This window comes from Eumetopias jubatus, unplaced genomic scaffold (genome assembly GCF_037043125.1).
Source record: "Eumetopias jubatus isolate StellerSeaLion01/CBP00866 unplaced genomic scaffold, mEumJub1_p1.0 scaffold_2, whole genome shotgun sequence".
Classification (NCBI taxonomy): domain Eukaryota; kingdom Metazoa; phylum Chordata; class Mammalia; order Carnivora; family Otariidae; genus Eumetopias; species Eumetopias jubatus.
Genome location: NW_028274808.1, coordinates 35,759,340 through 35,786,991, shown reverse-complemented (window position 1 = coordinate 35,786,991; position 27,652 = coordinate 35,759,340). Strand labels below are relative to the sequence as shown.

Sequence of the window (27,652 nt, the reverse complement as noted above, 5' to 3'; positions counted from 1 at the left end):
TCCTTATTCAGACGAATGCTCAAAAACCTTAAGAAAACATGATTCTAATAAAAGAAAATAAGCAAAAGTTATTGTTCTGACCATTTCATTAATAGCACTTTTCTTAAAATCACTTACAAAACTAGCTGTGCACTGTCATGTCTCCGACGTGTTATGAGAAACTTTTCCCGCCACTGTACAAAGTTCCCCAACACATCACCAGCACCTCCAATTATGTTGATCAGGTTTCCATTTGTCCAAATCTCTAGTCCAACTAGCACAATTCGAATATTCAACATAATATACATCTAGGAAGAAAACAAATAAATGTCTATAAAATATATTAAAGAATACAAGAATATCTTTTAACTTATGACGAAGTAACACGACTACTTGAAATAAAAACAGGACTCCTCCCCTCCAAAAAATACATTTTGTTCAATATAATGAGACTCTAACCTCTTAAGAGTCTCAGCGTCCTCATCTACAAAATAAAAGTAATAGAAGTTCAAAATTGTTTTTATCTTCCATTCCAAAATCTGACAAATTGAAAATTTTAAGTTTTTGGTAAATTTGGCTTCCAAATTGCCCTAAACTAATGTAAATCTATTTTTGGTCCGTATGTATCTCACTTAATGTAAATACTCATACATTTCACTATAGGAATATCAGTGAGTTTGATTACAAAGAGCTACCAGAAGATCCTGTTATGCAATACATGGTGAACCATATTACCTTTCTAAACTTTTACCTAAAATTCTAATTACACATACCCCAAAGGTTTCAGATAGTGCACTATGGAACTCATTTTTATTTCATAGAGATACTGTGAAGACTAAATGACAATAAATGTAAAGCACCTGGCTCAGTTTCTAGCATATTATAAAGGCTCAAGAGAACGCTATTGTCCTCATCATTATTATTATGCTTAATATTCACAACAGGGAAATACCTTATAGATGAAATTATCTTATAAGAATATGCATCTAACTCTTCAATATCTCCCACTGGATGAATGAACTACAAAGTCTCAAACCAAATTTCTCTCTCTCTCCCTCCCTCCCTCTTGCTCTCCCTCTGGTGCTCTCACTCACACACACACACACACACACACACACGCACACATGCACACACGCACACACGCACACACACACACACTGTCATATCATGGTTTCAGAGTAGGAGGCAGCCTTCATCAAAGTAAGACTGAGTAAAAATTCAAAGATCTTTTCTTAAGTGCCAAAGTTCCTTACCCTTTCTACACTGAGGATAAAATAGATGCTGATATGAAATCTCTTACTTGTCTCAGTCTTTCTACAGTTATATATTCCTTTCAAACATAAAAAATGTTACAAAACAAACTAGAAAACAGACCCCTGAAAGACTGAGTCCCTAGGATAATCAGAACTCAAAATAAGACAATTTTTAAATTCTGTTCTGAGACTATGAAAAGACAGGCTAGAATAATCCCAGTTAATAGAGAATACAACTCACACTATCCAAGTAGTTTGCTAAACGGATCATCTCCTCTCTCACTGCAGTCTGATTTCTTCCCATCATGTCATACTGAAAAGTAAGAAAGGAAAATCATTTTCACCGGTCATTTATGAAAAAAATTTCTAAAATCTGTTATAATGAAGAATCCCAAATATTTCCTCTGAACTAAAAATGGAGGCATTTAGACACTCACCTGCCTTTCAAATTAACAAATCTAAAGGATACATTTCAGTGATAAATAGGAATAAGAAAAACAGGTTCAAGTGTGAAATGGATAATAAGGAAAACACTGAAGTCTTCATTTGCTCCAAATTAGCATAATTTTAAAATTCTCTTTAATGTTCTTTTTATTCATTTTAATGCAAAAATCTTTTTGAACAGTTTATAAAGGTAGTGTTCAAAACAATCAAAATGCACAGATAAAGGAATAAAAACAATCTAACAGATTTCCTGATCCTTTCATCCCTTAGGCTAAAGACATTACCAATAAACAATTTCTAAACTCTGGGCTAAATTAATGAGAGATTAACCAATGTTCACCAACAGACATTATATGTAGACAAAATAGATATTTAAAAGTTTATATTAAAACAAACAGTTGATATGACTGATTATTTTCTTCAAGACCTGGCTAAATCTAAATGTCCATTTTAACATTATTTTAATACAACCAACTAAATAACTAATGAAAAGAAAATTTTAAAAAGAATGTATGGTTTTGCTCTAAGAGCATTAATATCAGAATATATCAGATCTTTTATTAGTCAGGCATTTTATCATGATACTCCTAACAAACAAAAAAATTTAATGTATCCGATAAGGTTTGATTAAAATGGAATCATTCTTATTTTGAACCATTTTCCACCAGTACATAACGAATCTATCTGGAGAGAGTAATCAATAAAAACATTTCAAATCTCTATTTTTGACTTGTCCAAACATTCTCCAGAAACTTTTTATCCATTATCAGGGTAAAGTTCATGCTTCGTCATACTCCCTTGCTTTTTCCTTCTACCACTTGAGGGTAATGAACCTATAATAAACAAATCTGAATACGTTTCTATCTGTTAATAAATACAGGTTGTTTATTTCCAACCTATACACAATAAGGGATTTTTTTTTAACCATAAAAATCCTCTAAACGGTCTCTGCTGCTTATAAGAAAGGAAATGCCAATATTGCTAAGTTTCTACAAACAACTTTTTCACACAAACAACAAAGCTGAAGTAAAAGTTAGACAAAATATTTCAAATAATCTATATGTTAAATTATATAACAGCTGTATCTAAAACTGATAACCCTGTAAATGCTGAAACAGACCCATTACTTTTCTTAGCTAAGTTAAGCACAATTCTTAAATATGAATAAGGAAAATCCCTGGTGTTATCCTGGACACAGAAATTAATAGTAAATGCTAAAATCAACTATTCTCCTCTATTCCCTTCTAAAGCATGCCACGACCCAGAAGTTTCTGCGTCTTATAGTGAAGTATATGTAAGTTAGCTGAAATTCTAAAAAGCAAAGCAATTTCATTAGGCAACAAAGCAGTATCTGATTAGCTGATTTTTCATCACAGTCCTTTAAAGTCATCTGAAAAGGTGACCCTAACTGAAGGGCAATGAAGAAATTCTGCATAAGAATGGGTGGTGGGGGGAATCACCAGTAAAAAATAGTTAGAGGTATTCTCATTTGCTATGTTCAGCTTCTGGTGGGGTTATGAACATCAAGCATGTTTAAAAGAAAAAAGCCATTTTAGTTTTAAAATTACATTTAAGAAAAATGAATACAAATATATTATATTTTATGTTTCCTTCATGGGATGCTCACTTCTCATCTGCTTTTCATGAAAAAGAAGAAAAACTGTCACCAATCCTACCCTTTCCTTGTCTACGACAATGAACAGCTCCACATATCGGGTCTGTGGCAGGACAGCTCTTCTTCTCTGTCAAAAAAACAAACATCATAAAGGGGAAAAAAAAAGTTATAAGACTACATGTTTAAAAAAAAACAAAAACTACATGTGTTCCATAGGTAGCGACCTTACCCTCATCTCTAATCTCTTATTTCAGGTCTGCTAAAAACATGATAAAATTATTTTTCACACAGATCAATAAAGCCAAAAACATTTTATTTTCTAAAAAAGTGCTATCTGCTCTCTGTACTAGTCTAAGAAAAATTCTAGTTAATGATAATATGAGGTATTCAAATTTCCAAAGCAGAATTACTGATTTTCTAATATCAAAACTACACATACTCACACACACTCTAATGGGAAACCCCACTACTACGTTAAAAGTGGAAAAACGCAGGTAATAATTATAATATTACAAGAACATAATAACCCAGAGCAGAAGTGAGGACAAGGTTGCTGCTTCAAAAAATGACTAGTTCTGTGGTTTTCAGAAATTCATATAAAGTACAGAATTCGACAAAAATTTAAAAGTTTTCCAATGATTAAAGTTAAAAAAGAACAGTCCAACAGGGGCACCTGGGTGGCTCAGTCATTAAGTGTTTGCCTTTAGCTCAGGTCACGATCCCAGTGTCCTGGGATCGAGCCCCGCATCAGGCTCCCTGCTTGGCCAGAAGCCTGTTTCTCCCTCTCCCACTCCCCCTACTTGTGTTCCCTCTCTCGCTCTGTCAAATAAATAAATAAAATTTTAAAAAAATTAAAAAAGAACAGTCCAACAGTCAAAAGAGTGCACAGCGAGAGGCAATGAAAATAATGCCATAAACTCGTATGAAAATATACTAGAAGAGGCACATGCTTCTTCCAACACAACAGTATCTTGTAGAAAGGCACAGAGCCCACAACTAAAGTTGACCTGTTCCTAGAAACATTTCAGTCTAAGAGTCCCATGTCATGAGTAAGCCCGGAATCCTAATGAAGACTCAAAATAGGGATACAAGTGTTCCTGGAAGACAACTGAAATAATTAAAGTCTTAACTCTCAATTGCTCTCTCTTTCTCTGATCTAGTGCTCAAAAATCACTATTCTTGTTTGTGTAAAAGGTATCTAAATAAAAAAATTGTACTGCTCTCTGAAAGATAATATAATGGACTATTATGCAACAGTAATAAAAAGAAATATAAGTTTTTAAGATTTAAGCCCTGATTCTAAAACATACAGAAGCTTGACTGCATTCAACTTGGTGGCAGGAACTGCATCTTTTTATCCCCTAGTACCTATCAAAATGTCTGGCACATAGTTAGCAAAACCATAACAATAATAAGTATTGGTTTAATGCATAAATACATGATTTTTAACACTTTAGTCCGAGCCATGAAGAAATATATTTCCTTACTCGAAGTAGCTGAGTGATGCTAGGAGGCTCTTCCTCTTCATAGTTTATGGTTTCTTTCTCTATATCCTTGCTGGAAACCCCACATTTCAGAGGCTCTTTGTGGACATCTTCCATTCGATAAAAGATGTGCTCAAAACGAGAGCTGTTTTGCAGGGGTTCAATCCCGTAACTCACATTCTCTATATGCAGCAATCCTCTTAAGTATCGCATTACACATACACAATTTTTAAGAATGAAGAAAATAATACACAGGAAAAGGAATCAGAAAACCTGAATTCAAATCCTAGTTCTTAACATGTATAAGAAGGGGTAGTATGGTATAGAGAAAAATACTAGGTTTTAGAGTCATGCAGATGTAAATTTAAAACTCAAGACTGCTACTTACTAACATCACTCCCTAAAAGTCAGTTAACCTCTCCAAGTGACTGCTGTATGTATAATGGAAGGCCATTCAGAACAGTGGCTAAAAGTATGGAGTCTAGAGCCAGAGAACCAGCACTGGAATCCCAAATGTTTCCTCCTAGCTGTGGGATTCTCAGCAATGACTTAACCTCTACCTTACTTTATTCTACATGGGGTTGTTCTGAAAACTAAATTATTATATAAATGCGAAATACTCAGTACATGCCCTGGCACACAGTAACTGCTCCGTGTTACTACTTAAATGGAGATAATTATAGCCATCTTATACAGCTGGTTTGAGAATTAAAATAATATTTATTAGTTCAATCAGTCATGTAACCAACGAGCCAGCACACAGCATCATATTGCCAGGCCTTCAGTAAATATAATTTTAATATTACTATCACTTTACTTGATACGTGGTACAATTTCTCTGAACCTCAGTTTGCTCATCACCTAAATATGGAGAGAGAGCGAGCCCCTTTTCACAGGTATTATGAGACTTAGATGAAAGAAGATAGGTGAAAATTTTATAGAGTGCTACAGAAATTAAAAGTATGCTTTTTTAAATAGCAAAAATTACTTAGCAGTCTCAAATCAACAAAATTTTCTCTTTAGATATTGAAACTCACCAACTGTAATATTTTCTTAAATAAATATGTCAAGAATGATACCCGATACATAGCTCTAAAGATCTTCAGCAATTACCAAAGTAAAATCTAATTTGGTTAAGTCCCTCAAAATGACTTGATTTAGAAACAAAGATAGGTAAAAGGGTAAGAAATAGAAGAAAGAAAAAAAAGGTGACACAGAAAATTCCTTACCTGAGTCCAAAACAGTCGCTAAGAGCAATGGATGAATTATAAACTCCCTCCACATAGCCCCGATAATGACAATGATTCTAAACGATAAAAACTGTATTATCTTCAAATACTGTTACATGGCTATAATTCATCACAGAAATTACAGAGCTAACAAAATTATTTAAGGTCAATAAACTAATAATTCTGTTTATATCACTGACATCTTATAATATCAATGGCATTCTTTGGACTATCTTTTACGACCCTACAAGTACAACTGTTTAGGCAGAATTCCAGAGGATACTAAGTACAAACAGCTCTACCCCAATAACCTTTAAGCCTAGAAGCAGAACAAGACAGCATTATGTCATGTTTAACATCTTAGATCACAGTCATCCAAGAAGCAACAGCAACCAACTGACATTTAACACAGCAGGGGATCCTGTGACAAGCTAATGATGCCAAGAGGGAAGAAAAAAAGAGTATGTGGCAAAAAGTAATTTTGATCCCATGATTTTCTTTTCTTCATATATTTATATTAATTTTATTATTATTAGTTTTACATTTAGCCATCTTAAAAAATAAAAGAGGCTTTATCCTTAATTTTGAACAACAAATTGTCCATTGGAAATACAAGCATATTATCACTAATATCAATTTTTTTTTTTTTACTATACAATGAGATTTTCTCCTTTAAAAACCATTTCAAAGCACTAAAAAAAAGCCAAGGTCATGGGGAGGGGGCTGTTGGGGAGACTAGCCCTACCAGACATTAAGACATATCACAAGGCCTTAATAATTAAAATAGTATGGTACCAGTGGTGAATTGAGAGAACCACCAGTGGAACAGAATTTGGGGACTTGAAATAGACCAAAGTACATACGGAACTGGGACAAGGATTTTTGAAATAAATGGTGCTCAGTCTACTGGTTAGACATTTGGAAAAGGATAAAATTAGATCCATACCTCACACCATACATCAGAATAAAATCTAAATGAATCAACAATCTAAACATAAAAAATAAAAACCATACAAGAACTAAAAGAAAATATGGGTGAATTCCTCTTTAACCTGGGTGTAGAGAAAGGCTATCACTCAAAATATATATGCCATAAAAGAAAAAAATGATAATTTTTACTATATAAAAAGTTTTTCAAATTTCTACATGGAAAGAAACACCAAAAAACAAAATCAAACACAATATACAGATTGGGAAAAAAAATATGTGTCACTTGTATCACAGCTAGAAGACTAACATCCCTAACTATAAAGAACTCTTAAACATCAAAGGGGAAAGCTTAAAAACTCAATAGAGGAGAGGAAGAAGTAAAACTGTCACTATCTGCATATGACATAATATTATATATAGAAAACCCTAAAGACTCCACCAAAAAACTGTTAGAACTAATAAATGAATTCAATAAAGTTGCAGGAAACAAAATCAATACACAGAAATCTGTTGTTATATCCACTCATAATGAACTAGCAAAAAGAAAAATTAAGAAAACAATCTCATTTACAATTGCATCAAAAAGAATAAAGTACCCAGATATAAATTTAACAAAGGAGGAAAGATCTATATACAGAAAATGATAAGACATTAATGAAAGAAACTGAAGAAGATACAAATAAGCAGAAAGATAATCCATGATCATAGATTGGAAGAACAAATATTGTTAAAATGTCTAGACTAGGGGCGCCTGGTTGGCTCAGTCATTAAGCGTCTGCCTTCAACTCAGGTCATGATCCCAGGGTCCTGGGATCGAGCCCCGCATTGGGCTCCCTGCTCAGCGGGAAGCCTGCTTCTCCCTCTCCCACTCCCCTTGCTTGTGTTCCCTCTCTCACTCTCTCTCTGTCAAATAAATAAAATCTTTTAAAAAAAATGTCGAGACTAACCAAAGCAATCTACAGATTCAATGCAATCCTATCAAAATTCCAAGGGCGTTTTTTACAGAAATGGAACAAAAATTCTAAAATTTGTCCAGAATCACAAAAAGCACTACCGGGAATAAAGACACTTCTTTTTCTTCTTGAGAAAGAAAAACAAAGCTAGAGGCATCGTGCTCCCTAATCTCAAACTATACTACAAAGCTATGGCAATCAAAACAGTATGGTGTTGGCATAAAAACAGATACACAGATCAATGGAACAGAACAGAGAGCCCAGAAGTAAACCCACACCTACATGGTCAGTTAATTTCTGACAAACGAGCCAAGAATATACCAGTCTCTTCAATGAATGGTACTGAGACAACTGGATAGAAAAGAATGAAACTGGACCACCATCTTATACCATACATAAAAATTAACACAAAATTAGATTAAAGACAGCATAGCAACTATAGTTAATAATACTGTACTGCATATATGGAAGTTGCTAAGAGATTAATCTTAAAAGTTCTCATCACATGCACAAAAAAATATTTTAACTATGTATAACAGATATTAATGACACTGTGGCGATCATTTCACAATATATACAAATATCAAATCATTATGATGTACACCTGAAGCTAATGCAGTATAATGCATGTCAATTATACCTCAATTAAAAAAAAAACTCTTAGGAAAATAGGGCAAAAGACACAAACAGGCAATTCACAAAAGAACATAAAAATGCCCTCACATATATGAAGATTTTCAATCTCACTCATGAAAAAGTAAGAATCATGAGTCTACACTGACATAAATAATTAAAATTAAGAAAGGAAAACTTTTCCTTGCAGAAGGCACTAATGCATAGAGAAGCACTAATGAAATTCGGAAATCACCATTTTAACCACCATCATAATACCCATTAATTCAGGAAACTAGTAAATACTAACACTAGTGGGTAAAAATGTGAGAAGTAACAGGATATTTATATTAGTCTCAAAATGTCTAACCATAATATTCGTTACAAAGGCAAAAAAAACATTAACTGAACAGAGGAGAAACAGGGCAAACAACTCCTTAACTAAATGATCAAAGTTAACACTATCAGCAACAACACTTAACCACAGCACATGCTTCTTGATAGGATACACTGAGAACCACTCGGGATCACTTTGGTGGTATTCCTGCCAAAACTACATAACCTGAATCTGATCACGGGTAAACATCAATCTCAAATTGCAGGACATTCTACAAAAGTTGGCCCGTACTTCCTAAAAATGCCAGTGTCATGAAATACAAGGGAAGACAAAGGATTTCCAGACTAAAGGAAACTACAGAGACATAACCACTGAATGCAGCACATGAACTTGGATTTTCTTTTGCTATAAAGTACATTACTGGGATGATGGACCAAAAAAATCTATATCAATAAGATCTGTAAATTAGATAATAGTATTGCTTCAACGTTACCTTCCTAATTTTGAAAACTGTACTTGATTACATACAAGAATTCCTTGTTTGGGGGGGAAATTTACACTGAAGTGTTTAAGGGTAAAAGGATACCATATCTGCAATATACTCTGAAAGGTTCAGAAAAAAAAATAGAGAAGAAAGAATAAAGGAAATGAAGTAAAATGTTAACATTTGGAGAATCTAGGTGAAGGGGATGCATGAATATTTTATATTATTCATGCAATGTTTCCTATAAGTCTAAAGTGGTGAAAATTTAAATAAATAAATAAATAAGCAAGTAAGCACTTCTATGCTAAAAATACAGGCTCAATTTCAACATTTACAACTTTTTCTAGTGTGGGGCAGTTCACAACCACTTATGTTTTTCTTTCTAGTGCTTTGTGTTAAAGTCTAGCTTTGATATGGCCTTCTTCTCACTAGAGGAAAATAAATACCTTCTACTATGACCAATGAGGTAGCACTTATGAGATAATAATACTTATAATTCCTGGCCCTCCAAAATTAAATGTTTCTAGTTTCAATTATAGTAGAAAGCTGTCTTATTTGACATGACTGAAATCCAGCACTTGGTCACTGAATCTATCAACTTGATGGTATTTTTTTAAATGACTTGGTTTTATTAAATCTTTCCAAAGCCTTCGATGCACTTTAAAAAAACAACAAATCATATTTCATAAGTTCATAAAACATCTAATTAAACTGTGTGATTACAGTAAAGGCACAAATGCCACAGTTTTGGAAACATGCAAACTATGAGCAAAAAACTCAACTAGGGAGAGAAATATACACAGAACTCTGAGAGGGAAATGCCTAGGGCAGCCAATATAGTTTTCGGATGAAACAAAGAGTATTAATTAATTAGGGAACTTAGTGAAGACACTGGCTGATGCATTTGCAAGGTACTCCAAAGTTCTGACACAAAGTAATTTGGGGTTTTACTTCACACAGTAACTTGTATAAAGTGGTTATTAAAGCTTAGTTTTTTTTGTGAAAAACGGCCTTTGTGAAAGACACTGATGATAAAAACCAAGTAATAGCTTTACAAATTACTTTAATCTTAAATAATAGCTCATAAGGGAAAGCGTTTGAATTTTCTCAGTGTAATTTCATTGTATTTTATAAACAAAAGTAATGTCATTATGATATCTGGCAATCTAGCCATATGCCAAAAATTCCCAGTACCAAAGTTTTAATTGGTATCTCAAATTTACAGACATACTTTCTTCTATCTGAACAATATTCAATAACCAAGAAACAAGTAAAAGACTTCATCTGTCTTAGTTTATATTTTTCAATCACCCAGGAAAGCATAATTCCATAATACTACTTGAAAATAACAGCTGCATAAATTTCTATGACCAAAATCTATTTTTAACAGTTTTAAGCATATATATATTCAATAATAACAAATAATAATATTTATTGAGTTAAAAATGGTTAGGCTATCTGTTCTAAGTATCTTACAAGTATTAACTCATTTAATGGAGATACAATGTACAGCATAAGGAACAAAGTAACATGTAACAACTTCGTATGGTGACAGATGGGAACTAGATTTGTCATGGTGATCACATCACAACATATATAAATGTTGAATCACTATGTTGTACACCTAAAACAAATACAATATTGTATGTCAATTACACTTCAATTTAAAAAAAAAAGTATTAACTCCTTTAAGCCTTCCAGTAACTCCTCGAAGCTGTAATTATTGCCATTTTAAGGTGAAGATAGTAAGGTGCAGACAAGTTAAAGTAACGTGACCAGCAAATAAATGACAGAGCCAGGATTAAGTCCAAACAATGTGTATCTCCAAAACCTACACCATGAAACTTCTCCCAAGGGGGGAAAAAAAAACAACCCTTTACGATCACTGCTTTTGTCAAGTGGCTTAAATTATGTGGTCTTTGGCTTCATGGCACAGTAATCTCTGGATAAATAATTGAATGGTTAGATGAACAGAGAAGATGGGTTATTTGTGATCTGGTTTATGCTGTCATATATGTTTAAGCTGCTCTACTAGTTTGCTATTAAACAATGGACATTATAATAAGACACTAAAATAAAGGAATCAGAAAGTGAATCAGAAAAGAGTAAGACTAAGTCAGTGTATCCTTATTTTTTTTAAGTACTAGTAATTAATCTAAAATAAAGGTTTGCCTTCTATTTATTGGAAGAGTGCTGCAGAAGTACCTAACTAACATAAACAATTCAACCTAGCCAAAGATTACAAAGCTTAGGAGAAAAATAACACATGTTTAATTGGAACAAAGACTTCTCATGGACACTAATGCAAAAGAAAAAAATACAGAATACCTAACTGCCAAAAGGGACTATAAAAACACTCTTCCCAAATGACACTGGAAATGTTTATGCTCTAATTTATTAACACATAAAGCCAAATTCAGCAACTGCCAATTATTTCAAGTATTCCCGGCCAGTTCTGTCCTCAGGAATACTGTTCCCTGATGCACAGAGGGCCACATTTCTTCAGAAAAGAACTGTTTTTAGTAAAAACTTAGGACATACAAGTGTTTTTTCTTTACTAAGAACTAATGGCAAGTTAAATGGTTTAATAAGGAAGATGTGCTTTCAGAGATACTAACTTTCAGCAAAAAAAAAATTTTAAACCTATGTTAAAATATATCAAACATTCCCCCTTCATAAGCAGTAAGGATTACCATTAAATAGAAGATTCTTTTCCTGGACTTAAAAAAAAAAAAAAACCACTTGACTACCGAGTACCTGGAGAACTGTAAAATACAGTCTAGTCCATGTAAAGGCACCCACCACCCACCACCCACCACCCACCCCCTTCCTGGGACAACTCCAGGTATCAAAATGTCAAGAGTGGCCCTTGGTGACGGTACAATATACAGTCTTGCGTATGGGAAATAGAACTCATTTTAAAATTATAATTATTTTAAATTTGCTATAAGATCAAGAGGAAAATATATTACCTGTACATCAGGATGGTCAGAGATCAGAGCCCCTTCCTTGTTGTAGGTATAAACTACAAAATCTCGGGGCAAAAGGTCACTGGAAGAGGAATAAAACACATCATTTAAAATTATTCTAATCTATATACAACTAAGAACACAACTCACAAGGCAGTACTCCTAGAAGAGATAAGCAGGAATAAAAACTTTTACCTGACAAATCATTATTTAAAGAGGGAACTACTATAAAACAAAAAGCTCATGAATTGACTTAAATCTGAAATCGTGTGTACTGCTTCCTCATAAAAAATGCGGGGCTGCATATTTATTCTAATGGTCATAAAACGCTGGTTGCAAAAAACATAAGTAATGTCTTTAAATTTTTCTAATACATCTCATAGGAAAGGTACAAATAAGGTTATACAGTACATCATATTTCCAGAAGAAAAAGTAAGTGCTTTTACTCTTTCCTAAAAGTCCTATATAAACAAGAAGCACTCACTGCTTTAACCTGGTAAGTACAGAGGCAAAATCTGTGTCAGTTGGAGGAGACAATTACTGCTGATTCCTGAAGCTCCCTTGCGCGTTAAGGGAGCTCAGTACTGTAAACCTTATGTGGAAAGACAGGGTTATCTTCATTAAAGGAAAAAAAACTATTCAGTGACACTTGTTAAAGATGATGGGGGCGGGAGAGGGAGGACGCCTGGGTGGCTCAGTCATTAAGCATATGCCTTTGGCTCAGGTCATGATCCCGGGGTCCTGGGATCGAGCCCCACATCAGGCTCCCTCCTCTGCGGGAAGCCTGCTTCTCCCTCTCCCACTCCCCCTGCTTGTGTTCCCTCTCTTGCTGTGTCTCTCTCTGTCAAATAAATAAATAAAATCTTAAAAAAAAAAAAAAAGATGGTCAGGGGGACTTTACTCAGCTCCACTGTGATAGGTATAGGAACCACAGCAATGGCATTTTACAGTGAGGGAGTGCTAAGGATCAACTCCAAATACAGCATGGGCAAGTGGGAATTTATAGCCAAAGGGCAAGGTATCAGGGATCAGCGGATAGAAAATTACTAATTGGAAATATCAGCATTGAGGGGCAGTGTGGCTAAACTAACCTAACAGATTCTCACTGAAGACAGGCCAGGGTGACCAGAAATCACCTGGAGGGTGGTAAAGGATGAGGAACATGATCACATGTCCAGAGGGATCAGAAATGGGGTAGGCGGGGAGGAGTTCTTACTAAAACCAGATTTTACAGGAAGTACACCAATGCACCTAGAAGGTTCAACAGCCTGACTAAAGTGTGGTCTGTTTGTCAGTCTCCCCTCTTGTTTAAGAAAAGAAGAGACATCCTTCTTTCCTCTGAACAATATAAATCTGTTTTTCTGTCTGGATGCCTTTAGTTCATTAAGATCAGCTGAATCATTTATTGGAACTTGGTAGTAAAGGACATTTGCTGGATGCAGCTAGCAGTCAGGCATTTAATGAGGACAGCTGCTATGAAAATAAAAGAAAAACAAAGATTAATAGTTAGAAACCCAGATGCTGAGTCCAGTGGGTAGCACTCAAAGTTTTAGATCTGAAGTTCTTGAAGCATGGTAGAGGATGGTATTGGCCATCTGACAGATCTTCCTGGTTGGCAGTTTGAATGTCTCTGGTGATGGCATCAGGCGTTTCTGGTAAACTTTCTGAATGGGCCATACAGCAGAAGGCAGGAAGGTTGCCCATACATGATCTGTTGTGGTAAAAAAAAATTTTTCTTTGGAATTTATATCAATTTTCCAGCTTCCGCTTGCAGAACTTCAGGAAAAGGGTGGACTTAATTCTCAATGATTCCAAGTCAGAAGGAAGAAAAATTGGAAATGTTAATTTGGAGAATTGTAGCCAGCTAATGGAAGAAACTAGACGATTTCAGGATTTGGGAAAAACTGGCAAAATGAGGAGCGCCTGGGTGGCTCAGTCGGTTGAGTCTATGACTCTTGGTTTTGGTTCTGGTCGTGATCTCAGGGTCGAGAGATCAAGCCCCATGTCAGGCTCCGCACTCAGTGCAGAGGCTGCTTGAGACTCTCTCTTTCCCTCTGCCCCTCCCCTGCTCACACACGCTCACTCTACCTCTCTCTAAAATAAATAAATAAACCTTTAAAAAAAAACCAAAAACCAGGCAAAATGTACAAGATGAGCCAGCAAGGGTACACTGTAGTTTTCTACTGCAACAAAAAAAATTTCTCTCTACAGTCACCCTCATTTCTGTCAAAGATAATCAAAGCAAGACTAATCTGTTTGCAAAGTAAGTCTAGTCTCATTAAACCTGGTCTGATTATTTACATAAGTGCAGCAAAAATAATGACTGACTGCACAGGCCCTGGTTTGAGTTTGATTTGCTGGAACATTTCATAAGTAATCTCAGATTGGACTTTTAAAAGCCTCTCAGGGCTGGGAAAGCCACATGAAGAACTCACCACTAGATTTTTTTTGCTTGTGGTGCTTACAGATACAGGAGAATTCCACTCTTCTCAAGGTTCTCAAAATACCCTGAGGTGCCTGGAACTGCCAGAAATGACCTTCCTTACTCACCTATAAGGCAGGAAACCCTGTAAGCGAGATACAGGCTAGTTTTTTCCAAGGGGTGTGGTTTATGAACATTGGCTCCTCAAAGTCAACCTTAGTTCCTTAAAGCCCTCTGGTCATATCTGATCTGACGCATATCATTCTCAAATATGACATTCCAGACAAAAACCCTGGTGATATAACTAAAGTTCCATTGCATCCTGTTACAGGAGAACAGATTTTCACTGAACTTACATAAATAACTATACTGCCATGAAAATAAGAACACTAAGAGCTTCCAGTTTCTAGAGGGCTCAGGTAGGAAGGAAAGATCAGTGCTTCAGCTGTTTACAAAGGAATAAATTACAAATTGCTGTAAGTTACATTTAGCTTAAGAAAAAAGGTTTTCCTTAAATTTGGAGAAAAAAATTAAAGAACTAGCAACATTTCAAACAAAAACTTATAAAAAATTTTAATCCTCTTCATCAGTTCATTCAGGTCCACATAATTAAGTCTTGTTTTACTTAATCCTGGGTTAACAGTTCTTAGGAATCCATCAGTTTCTTCATTAGTTCTGGAAATTCTTACACAATCAAATGGCAAGGTCTCAAAGTTTTCAAGTGATGCCATCAAGGAGCATTCTAACCTGTAGCTGGTTATAAACACTTCTAGAAAAGAATCACAGTAAAATTTTAACTGTCTGTGAGTGACAAAACACTTGAAAATTGTCGAGGTTAAAGATCTGATAAGAGTTCATCATAATGCTATTGACAAGGACATTTTGTTATTTCTGTGACATACAATAATTTAAGATAATAGCTCAACAATAAAGGTATTGACAAATTTCTATGAATATCATACAATTTCATGAACACATATAACACATAACCTGTATTGTATGTACAATCATCACTTTTTTGACAATGCTTCCCACGTAACTGAACATATTAAATAAGCCTAATTAGTTAAACATGTCTCTTTTTATAAGGAGAGAACAAAACCTATGAGATTTTCCAAACGTCATCTAGGAAATCTCAACGTTAATCTGAGGTCAAAAAGACTCCTCTTAGACCTGATGTGGGGAAGCCGTCACAAAGGTCAGAAGGTTTGATCATCTGACTAAACAGGATCACAGGTCACTGGGAAACAATCCTTAGTTATCCATTTAACCAAAGTCACCATGAAAAAATCTCAAAGGCAAATACAGAAAGCTACCTAGTTACAAAAATTCTTAGCTCTTACTATTGAGAACACCTGGTTTTCAAAGAACTGATTGACATAATACGAAGCACAGGAAATTATTTTAAAACACAAAATCTTGTTTTCCCAGGCATATTACTTAAAAGGTAAAGAAAATCAACCTTTTTTACAATTTCTTATTAAGAGCAAACAAATAATCTAAGAAAACTTTGTTGTTTTAACAGAAAGAGAAAACCAAATAATGGTTTGACATCAGTGTGCCATTAATACTAAGGCAAATTTTTTTAAATTAAAATTAATTAATTAATTAAAAACCCTACAAATAAATCCATCCAATCTTGGCCAGCTTTGACCAGAAAAGGAAAGACTCCTTTTCCAAGCTTCCTTTTCCACAAATCTTGTAAGGAATTTTTCTTATTATCCATTCAGTTTTCATCCCACTCTTTTCTTCCTTCTCAGAGAATTCTAAAACAACCAGTCCTTCTATTTTATAAAAAGTACTCTTCCCCTTAACAAAAACATGTCCTTCATACCTTTCCTTATCAAAAATACATCTTACTTTCCTCTTATACAGTTTTTCTTTACCCTTATTATTCCTAGTAGTTTCATTTACATATATTGACTATATTTTTAACCATCAGAAACCCAAATTTTCAATGAAAAGTAGGACGCAGGCAACTGTAAACTCACGTACTATCATACTATAGCAAGTTTAAGATTATCATTTCATAATTCCTAGAGACATGTCTTTTTCATAGCACAACTTTATCATGTTTATTCACAGATTCAAGTATACTTAGCTTTTCTATACCATATTAAAAATGAAATGCCAAAAGTAAATAAATTAATGTTTCAATATTTTCTCTAATTTGGAAATGAGATCTAGATAGTCAAAAAATATCCATGATTAACTTAACTTTGTGTAGCTTGAACATTTAAAGTTATGAAAAGGTTTTTGAAACTATTTTTAAGGAGACCTAGTATAAAACAGAATGATGATTGAGAAGTTCATTTATAAACTTTTATCCCATTTATATCTATTTAATTTTGATCTTAACAATTACGTTTGAATTACTCATGAAAATTTCATAAGACATTAACTAAACAAAGCTAGCCATCCATCATCTTAACTTATTTTTTCCTTTTGACAAGTCAAGCAAGTATCAAAAAAAAAAAAATCACAGATGCAAACAACCTAAGGAACTTACAAAGTTATTCATATGATTCTTCCTTCCTTGTCTTTTTTAACTCCTGTGCTTGATACACATTAAGCAATTCCTTTTTATTACACATTTTGTTTTTAGGTTAGATTTATAGTTTATAATCTTAAACATCTAGCAGAAATAACGTAAGTCTGTTTGACTAGTAAACACAGGTAGAAAAAAACTTTGTACCTGCATTACATATTTAATGCTGAAAACTCTGAAGTTGTCAGAGTTTAACAATAATTTTATCAATAATTTTAAAGCTAGCTTTATTTACCAAAGATTATCCCAAATCATGTGAATTTTAAAAAGAAAAAAAAAAGACGGGTTAGTTTCTGTATCTCTGACTTTTAAGAAAATTTATGTAAGTGTTCATTAGTTTCTAAGCCAATTTGAATAGAACCCCTTTAAGGGATTTTTTTTTTTAAGATTTATTTATTTATTTGAGAGAGAGAGACCATGGGCACAAGCAAAAGTGGGGGGTGGGACAGAGGGAGAGAATCTCAAGCAGACTCCCTACTGAGTGCAGAGCCCCACACAGCACTCGATCTCACCACCCACAAGATGAGTCAAAATCACCAGTTGGACACTTAACTGACTGAGCCACCCAGGCACCTCTCCTTTAAGGGATTTTATAAATTAATTTATAAATTAATTTGGTAATACCATCCAGAGGCAGGAAACTACAACACATCTATAACACACATATATATAAACATACAGACACATACAAATAGAGATCTTATAGCTTCCATTCCAAAATTTTAGCCACGAGTCAGTAAAACAGTAATGCAGTCTCACCAGTTTATCTCCACTTTGTATTTTCATCCAAATTGTGTTTGTGACAAATGGACCAAGTTAAGGTGACCTGCTTACCAGTAACTGTGGAAACGTTTAAGATTTTTTTTTTGCTGTGATATGTAATCTTATGAAGGCAATGGACTAAATTTTAGGTGAGTGACTGAAAAGACATCTAAGTGCTGTCTGGACATTTCCAAAGTCCCTGAGTGGACAAACTGTCTAACTTTATTTCCAAATGGCCTTTCTTTTTCCTCTTCTGAGCCTCAGGGAGTTGCTTTCAGGGGTACCTGACTCCCTTGAGAGGACCCAGTGGAGGCTAGGGGCAACTACAGTTCCAGGGGCTGTAGAAAGCTGAGGGCTGAAGTGGGGAGGGAAAAGTCAACAGGGGTGGACAGAGGGATGGAGGTGGCAGGGGCTTGAAGAGGTACATCTCAAAGGATATAAGGAAACTAGAGGGAAGGCTGAAGGTGGTAGGAGGAGGAAGGAGGAGTAGAAGCAGCAGGAAAGGAGAGATACAGGGAGTCAAGTTGGAGAGATCTCAAGTTTCCTGAAGAGGACAATGAAGTTCCAAATTACCCTCAGCAAAATCATGCCAATAAGAAAGGAAGCAGACCCAGCAGAAAGTCAGCAGGAGTTTGAGAAAAGGGGTTTCAGTTGACTGAGAAGTTCCCCTGGGAGAAGCGGGATGCAACAGAAAGAAGAGAGAGACCTCACAGAGAGCCAGGAGGAAGAAGCTTCCAGCCCAGGGAGTCAGGGAATAATCCCCCCTCAGAACAAGGAGCCAGGAAGACCTTCCAGGCCAGCAGGTACCTTGCAAAAAAGCGTGGGACTCTAACCCAGCTTCAGAGAGTATAATCAAAATCTTAAACATCAAAATCTGTCCTTACCAGCTTCAACGGACGTTTGTGAGGAGCAATAGTTCAGGAGTCGGACTCACCAATGGATCCCCGATCAGTCAGTCAGGAATGAAGACAAAGCCTTCAAAGGTGCATACTTAGGGCCCTGGGTGAGAGATCTGGGGGTCCAATGATGAATCTGATCCTATCTGAGTCCTGGCACCATGACTACAAAAGAAAAAAAAAACATCCAATGACACTTTTAAAGATGGTAAGGCAGACTTTACTCAGGACCATTGCATTAAGTGTAGGGACCACTTCAATGGGATTTCACAGTTGCGGAGAGAGAGAAGGATCAACTGCAAATACAGCATGGGGAAAGTGGGAATTTATAGCCAAGGAGCAGGGTAGCAATGGACAGAAAACTACTAACAGGAAACTTCAGGGGTGAGGGGGGTTCTAGCTAAAGAAACCTAACAGATACTTGCTGAAAACAGGACAGTGTGATCGGACATCACCTGGGGAGTGCTAAAGGATGACGAACCTGATCACACGACCAGAATGATCAGACATCAAGGGCAAGGCGGGTAGTGGTTCTTGCTAAACTGACTTAGTCGGGGTCTTGCCAAAACCGAATTTTACAAGGAAGTGCACTGATACACTGATAACACTGATACACCTAGAAGAAGGTCCAGCAGCCTGACTGAAGTTTGGTCAAGCAAAGAATCTGTCATTTGCAGCAGAACCGGAGCAGCTCTATACTTATCTCCAGGGCTTACGGACAAGTCAGGGAGGCAATGTGCTAGCTAGTGATTTATAATGTGCCATTTAAAGTTCCAAACTCCCCCTGGAGGTAGCCGGGCCCAGCTTGCCTATACTGTTTAAAGATGGAGAGATTGATGGTTTGCATTCCATTTAATCAGTTCCACAGCCTAACTTTGGCTACATGACCAGAGTAGTATAAAAGATCCCTTGTATAAACTTGTGCCTGGGCTCCCCTGAAAGTAAGACGCCACACCCTTATCTCACAGGTTTGTAATCTGAAGACAAAGCACATCTGGGAATTGTGTTAAGTTTTCAATCCCCTTTCTTCATCCTGAAGCACTGAAACATTCACCTTTATTAAAGCCTACTTGAATGAGCCTGAGAGCTGCCTGCGGAGTCTTCAGTCCTTTCAATTATTCAACCCTGCTCATCACTGCACTGCCTCCTCCCCTCTCTCTCCCCAACACACACACACACACACACACACACTCCCTCCCTCCCTCCCTCCCTCTAGTGGTGAATCTGAAAAGAATAAACGAGATAGTTTGCTTTGCTCTGCCTTTCTCCCTCTTTGGAAGTCACTGCCTACCCAGTGAGAGGAAATTCCACTATGCTTCCCCAGAAGCAGACTTGCCACTAGGGAGCACTGACATGAATGGCTAACTCTGCCTGATGCTGGTGTTCAGGACTAGTAGGTCCATCAGGCTTTCCTTCTAAGCTAAATCCTCCACCCCAGCCCTTATCAATAATAAAAGTGATATGTGACCTCTTATTTAACTTACCCTTCCATTTCATTTTTAAATCTGTCCACACAGGCAGAGAAAGATGTGATCTCTTCTTTCCCATAACCCTCCTCCACAAGAGGGGTTCATGGCTTTAATCAAATTCTTAGGGGATTCGAGACCCAAAAAGAGTTAAGACCACTATTATAGAGGCAATGGAAGGAAAAAATAAGCATTTACTAGAATACGGTCACTCCTTTATTGAATTTCATAATTTCCTTATTACTACAAAGAATGCATCTGAGCCATTTTATTACAGACCATCTACCCTGTTTTTCATTAGTGATCACTAGTTTTGATGACCACCTTTCAAAGACATTCAAAGGTCTAACAACTCTTACAAATGCCTGGAAAAGTACCATTTGCCACCAAATCAAGAAGCATTGTAATATACAGCAGACATAACACACATATATAGATCACTAGACTTCTGGTCAAATGACTTGGGTTTGTGCCCCAGCTTGAACCCCTAGAAACTATGTGACGCTGGGCAAGTCAAGGAACTTTCTTGAACTTTAATATTCTTATGCATAAAATGAGGACCACAGACACTGCTCAACAATTAGGTTGTTATAACAATATGATAAATGAGATGAAGGATATGAAAATGTTTTATAAGATGAAAACTATATAAACATAAGGAACTACAGTTGACCCTTGAACAACACAGGACTTAGGGGCACTGACACGCCATGCAGTCAAAAACCCACATATAATTTTTGACTCCCCAAAAACTTAACTACTAACAGCCCACTGTTGACCAGAAGCCTTACCAATAACATAAGTGGTCAATTAACATGTACTTTACACATTATATGTATTGTATACTATATTCTTATAATAAAGTAAGCCAAAGATAATGTTGTCGGGGTGCCTGGGTGGCTCAGTTGGTTAAGCAACTGCCTTCGGCTCAGGTCATGATCCTGGAGTCCTGGGATTGAGTCCCACATCCGGCTCCCTGCTCAGCAGGGAGTCTGCTTCTCCCTCTGACCCTCGTCCCTCTCGTGCTCTCTATCTCTCATTCTCTCTCTCTCAAATAAATAAATAAAAAATCTTTAAAAAAAAAAGATAATGTTGTCAAGGAAATCATAAGGGGGTGCCTGGGTGGCTCAGTCAGTTAAAAGTCGGACTCTTGATTTCGGCTCAGGTCATGATCTCAGGGTTGTGAGATTGAGCCCCGAGTCAGACTCCGTGCTGGGCATGGAGCCTGCTTAAGATTCTCTCTCCCTCTGCCCCTCCCCTCCTCTCTCTCTCTCTCTTAAAAAAAAAAAAAAAAAAAAAAAGCGGCGCCTGGGTGGCTCAGTTGGTTAAGAGTCCAATTCTGGATTTTGGCTCAGGTCATGATCTCAGGGTTGTGAGATCAGCCTCACAGTGGGCTCCATACTGGTCGTGGAATCTGCTTAAGACTATCTCTCTCCTCTGCCCCTCTCCCTACCCCATGCTAGCACTCTCTCTCTCTCTCTTGCTCTCTCAAAAAAAAAAAGTCATAAGGAAGAGAAAATTCATCTACAGTACTGTACATATACTTATTGAAAAGAATCCACATATAAGTTGCCCCATTGGTTCAAACCCATGTTGTTCAAAGGTCAACTGTATTATTTTGACATAATTTTAATTAATTTACATCTCCTACAAAAAGGAAGAGAAGAAAACATTTAGACCTATTAGTTTTTTTTACATATTGACATCATTACATTAGAGTCAAGCAAGATCCTTCAAGAGTTTTGTGAGAATTAAATAAATAATATACCTAAAAGTACCTAATACAGTGCCTAGAACATAGAAAATGCTTAATAAATGCTAATATCCATCAAATACAGTAGAAGGCTTCAGAAAGTCTGTCTGACGATATCTGTTGCACTGCCTGAAACTCTGCTAGGAGGACTCAAACCCTTTGGATTAATATCCTCTTCTAGATTAAAAGTCTTACTCAAACTTGAGGATGCATAAAACTCATCTAGAAAGCTCGTTAAAACACAAATTGCTATGACACCTCCCAAAATTCTGGTTCATTCTAGGGTTAGTCCGGTGAATTTGCATTTGACAAACTCGCGGGGGCTACTGAGAGGTTCCAGGACTATGCTTTGAGCAGCACTTCCTTAGACAGAAATACTTTACATCCCCCCATTCACACCTCATTGTAGATGGGCTTATTAGGTGACTTTTTTTTCTAGGATCTCTCACTAAAGATACTGGAAGTTTGCTATATAAGAAAAGGGAAAGGGGGGTGCCTGAGTGCACAGTCAGTTAAGCATCTGACTCGGTTTCAGCTCTGGTTGTGATCTCAGAGTCATAAGATTGAGACTCACATGGGGCTCCATGCTCAGTGGGGAGTCTGCTTGAGATTCTCTCTCCTTCTCCCTCTGCCCCCTCACACTTGTGCACTCTCTCTCTCTCACAAATAAATAAATAAATCTTTTTTAAAAAAGAAAGAAAAGGGAAAAGGGAGAGACAGGCCACAGGAAATTGGGTGACTCAGCATGGTTAAAAACTTGGCATTTCGGGGCACCTGGGCGGCTCAGTCGTTGAGCGTCTGCCTTCGGCTCAGGTCATGATCCCAGGGTCCTGGGATCGAGCCCCACATCTGGCTCCCTGCTCCGCGGGAAGCCTGCTTCTCCCTCTCCCACTCCCCCTGCTTGTGTTCCCTCTCTCGCTGTGTCTCTCTCTGTCAAATAAATAAATAAAATCTAAAAAATAATAATAATAATAATAATATTAAAAAAAAAAAAACTTGGCATTTCAAAAAGGCAGTCAAAGAACACAGATTACCGAAGTGGGATCAGGTGAAAACATGTGAAGAGATTAAAAGGGAGAGGTGAGAGACTACTCTTGTGTCCTAAATATCTGTGTCCCTCCCCTCTCCCCACTCTCAACCCCTGAAGAAAAATTCCTATGTGGAAGCCTCACAGCCAGTGTGGCTATTTTTGGAAATGGAGATACTAAGAAAGTAATTACGGTTAAATAAGGTCATAAGGGTGAGGTCCTGAACTGACAGGATTGGTGTCCCTAGTAGAAGAGACACCAGAGAGCTTGCTCTTTCCCCCAACCCCCACCCGCCCCATACCAAGGAGGCCATGGGAGCACAGCATGAGAAGATGGCCATCTGCAACTCAAGGGGAGAGCCCTCTCCAGACACCAGCCCAACTGGCCCCTTGATCTTGGACTTCTGGTCTCCAGAACTGTGAGAAAATAAACTTCCTTTTTTTTTTTTTAAAGTCTATGGTATTTTGTTACGACAGCACTAGCAGACTGATATAACTATTAAAGACTTTTTTACCCCTGCTCAGTTGTTCCTTGGGCTGATCACAACTAAAAAGTTTTCTCCTGAAATACAACTTTCTTTAGCTTTAATTTAATTTTCCCTTGCTCTAATGTCAATGGAAACCAAAAATAGTAAGACTTTTTCCACACTGCTACTCTTGCTATTCTCACCTTTTTATCAATCCACTAAACAACATCTAACTAAATAGACTATTTAAATATACTATTTAAAATATACTATCTTTAGGGGCACCTGGGTGGCTCAGTTGTTAAACGTCTGCCTTCAGCTCAGGTCATGATCCCAGGGTCCTGGGATCAAGCCCCGCATTGGGCTCCCTGCTCTGCAGGAAGCTTGCTACTCCCTCTCCCACTCCCCCTGCTTGTGTTCCTGCTCTCGCTGTATCTCTCTCTGTCAAATAAATAAATAAAATGTTTAAAAATATATATATATACTATCTTTAAAAACATACTATTTTGGGGGCGCCTGGGTGGCTCAGTTGGTTGAGCGACTGCCTTCGGCTCAGGTCATGATCTCAGGGTCCTGGGACCGAGTCCTGCATCGGACTCCCTGCTCAGCAGAGTCTGCTTCTCCCTCTGACCTCTGACCCTCCTCCCTCTCATGTGCTCTCTCTACCATTGTCTCTCTCTCAATAAATAAATAAAAATCCTTAAAAAAAATTATTAAAAAAATACTATTTTTTAAACCAAAAAGCCAAAATAAAATTTCTTACTTGTTCCTTTCCAAGTGAATAATATGCTCTTTTCCTTCAGCCTGAATGATATAAGACACCTAAATGCACAGAGAAAAAAAAAAAGAAAACAATAAAACACCATCTTATAAATTACTTTTCAACAGGTATTTATAAGACGCTGGAAATTCCATCCTGAATTAAAATAATTTGGCACCGACTGAAATTGTTTTACAGAACCTTATAACTGCTCCTAAATAATAAAAAGATACCCTAATCATCCCTACCTTCCTTTAATAACCTATTGTGGGAAATCACCTGCACGTCCATCTAAACTCTCTTTAAATTCATTTATAATTCAGCTGTAACTTTAGGAATTATTTCTATTAAGTCTGGCCATGTATTACCTACAGTGTAAAGTAGTTCTTCCTTTTGTTTAGCTGAAATGAATTTCTTAGTTTCAAGAGATTATCTCTAGTTCTAGTTACCCAAAAGTTGAAACTCATACACTCATGATTTTATATTGTCACACAGTTTACCACATTTCATCACTTCTGAAACACATTTTTTCCCCTCAAATGAACACCTCTGAAATCAGGATGCATCAAAGGCACAGCAGTCTAACTGGTAGTACTCTTTCTTTCCTAATTAGTGGTCTATTAAACAATAGTGTGCCTTACAATTGACAGCATCTGAGTCAATGAACTGAGATAAGGTAACCTGCACTTACACATCCTCAAGTTCATGGGACTCTCTTCTCTACCTCAAATAACTTCCCCAGCAACTCACCAGTTCATCCGTCAAAAAAAGAGAAGTGCTTAATGGGATCGCTAGAGCCATGAGATTCCACTTTGCCTTAACTCTCTGACCAAAGAGAAAAGTCACAGAGGGACTCAACAAATAATATTATCAGAAGTGTCCTCTTATTTTCCTTACTGTTTCTGGACGCTAACATTTTGCCAAGAAATAGCATGATCCCCTCTTCTAGGGCTCATCAATAGCCCATTTCTAGGGCCTAGACCAAGTTACAGCTCCTGGCACTCTACTTCCACAACGTGAGTGCGAACCTGTGATCTACCTCAATCTCAACTTAGTCATCAAAAATGCCAAGCTCCTAGGTACAAACTTCCAGCAACAAAAAAAATAAGACAATGGAGATGAAAAGTACAGCATAGAGAATACAGTCAGTAAGACGGTAGTAACACTGTTTGGTGACAGATGGTGAATTCACTTATCATGGTGAGCACTGAATCATGTATAGAATTGTTGAGTCATTAAACTGTACACCTGACACTAATATAACACTGTATGTTAATTATACGTCAATAAGAAAAGAATCAAAACTAAAAATAAAAGAAAGTAAGAAACAACAACAACAAAAATTCCAAGCTCCTTCCATCATCACAGTTTGGGCGTGTACTGTTCTGTCATTTCTGCTCTTGGCAGATATAAAAACACCACTGTCCTATCATCTGAGAAAAATTCTGAAGAGTCTGAGAATTGTTTCATAATACTATATTGCTTCCCCAAATATCTGCCTGGATTGCTCATTCCCCTGCTTCTGGTCTTTACTCAAGGGTTGACTTCTCAGGAGGGCTTTCCCAGGCTGCCCTATTAAAAAATACAAACCCTCTTACCCCACCCCTACCCTCACTTCTGGCACTCGCTATCCACCTTCCTGGTATAATTTCTCAAGAGCACATATTACCACCTTAAGTAATCTACATTATTAATCTATATTATTTCTTTGTTTACTGTCTCCTCCCCCTCATCCCGCTAGAATGGAAGCTCCATAAGAACATGAATTTTGTCTGTTTTGTTCACTGCTATATCTCCAGTGACCAAACAGTGCTTCTACTTCTCCAAATATTTATCAGGGCATACGAATGACATTTATTATGATCACAAGTACCTATGTGTGCAGTACTGATGTAGAAATCAGAGACACAATAAAGTGGAAAGCATAGTCCCTGTGCTAAATGAAGAAACAGAGAAAAATAATGAAGCAAGTACACAATTCTATCCTAAGGCAAAACATAAACAAATGGTAGAAGGTGCAGTTCAAAACAAAAGGAAGGAAGAATTGTAAATTGTAGGGACATTTATTCCTTACTTAATAGAGAAGAACTACAGTTGAATGACCTACCCAGCTAGAGGTAGTACTCAGAGGGCAGGCTAAAACTAAAAGCTCCTGACTCTAAACTCCAGTGTTTTATTTATAAGGCCCAGTCCCTGCACAATGTACAAGGTGCCTTCTACTTATGAATATACCAGCGATTCAGACATAATAAGCTAAACTCTATCCTTCATTATCTGCTACTGTTAAATTATAGTAAAGTTAGATTATACTACAGTAAAATTGAAGAGTTTGCAAAATCAATTGAATTCCAAACTTATTACTTCTGAACTTTACAGTAGGAGAAAATAGTATAAAAGATAATTTTTGTGCATTGATTACCCCGTTAACAGCATAACATTTCTTCTGATATGGAGATAAAACTCACTTTTGAGTAAACATCCCATATATGAAATATATACACGTAACATACTACTATTCTCCAGAATCTGTGAAGATACAGTATGAAGTATTCTACCTATCACGAACTAAGAGATTAATTCTTATTATTATGAAAAGAACACTGTAACCATCACCAGTGAGAAAAGGGTTAGAAATCTGTATCAGCATCCTACCCTGGTCATAGAATTTTATTTGTTTCATTCTGTTATGTTTCAAGTTGACCCTTTGTCTTTAAAAAAAAAAAAAAAAAAGTAAAATTTAAATACATACATACTTCTCAGGAGATAACTTGCCTGTTTTGAATAGGGCCTAGGGGCTTCTCTTCGTTCTCTAGTTAATCTCCAAGGAGTTATAATTTCATAAGAAGAGAGATGTGAGGTCTGTTGAAAACCTACAGAAAAAGGAATCATAAATATTAGATAACAAGTGAACATGCAAAACTAAATAGTACCAAAACGTAATGGAAATCAAAAGTTGAATGTTCAAGTCACAGAAAAATCACGTGACATTCACATATATGTGTGTATTTACCTATATATTATATATATACATAATTTTACACAAAAACTAGCAATATACTTGGTAAGTATGAAAGGGAAAAATATATTTCCTTAAAAAGGATGTAAGTCTTCACAGTGTATACACAGCAATCATTTTCAAACAATTTTTTGCTGTAAACCTTATTAACCCTTTTTCTTAAAAGAAATCTGAAGGTATACACACAAGGAAAAAAAATAGAAGTGCTTTGGTGGGGAAATGGAGGGAAGGCATCTGGAGCCTAGC

At 36.4% G+C, this 27,652-nt stretch overlaps 1 protein-coding gene across 1 annotated transcript in view; it reads right to left on the bottom strand.

The window, feature by feature from the left end:
- The window catches only part of ADAM9 (ADAM metallopeptidase domain 9), a 147,698-nt gene that overhangs the window by 110,912 nt on the left and 9,134 nt on the right, over positions 1-27,652 (bottom strand). Inside the window, exons 2-9 of the mRNA XM_028124047.2 lie at positions 27,163-27,260; positions 24,394-24,452; positions 12,293-12,371; positions 6,005-6,081; positions 4,779-4,974; positions 3,353-3,418; positions 1,474-1,545; positions 118-287 (exon numbers count right to left, since the gene is read on the bottom strand). Of these exons, the coding sequence (XP_027979848.1) occupies positions 118-287; positions 1,474-1,545; positions 3,353-3,418; positions 4,779-4,974; positions 6,005-6,081; positions 12,293-12,371; positions 24,394-24,452; positions 27,163-27,260 (817 nt within the window). The remainder of the gene's footprint in view (positions 1-117; positions 288-1,473; positions 1,546-3,352; positions 3,419-4,778; positions 4,975-6,004; positions 6,082-12,292; positions 12,372-24,393; positions 24,453-27,162; positions 27,261-27,652) is intronic.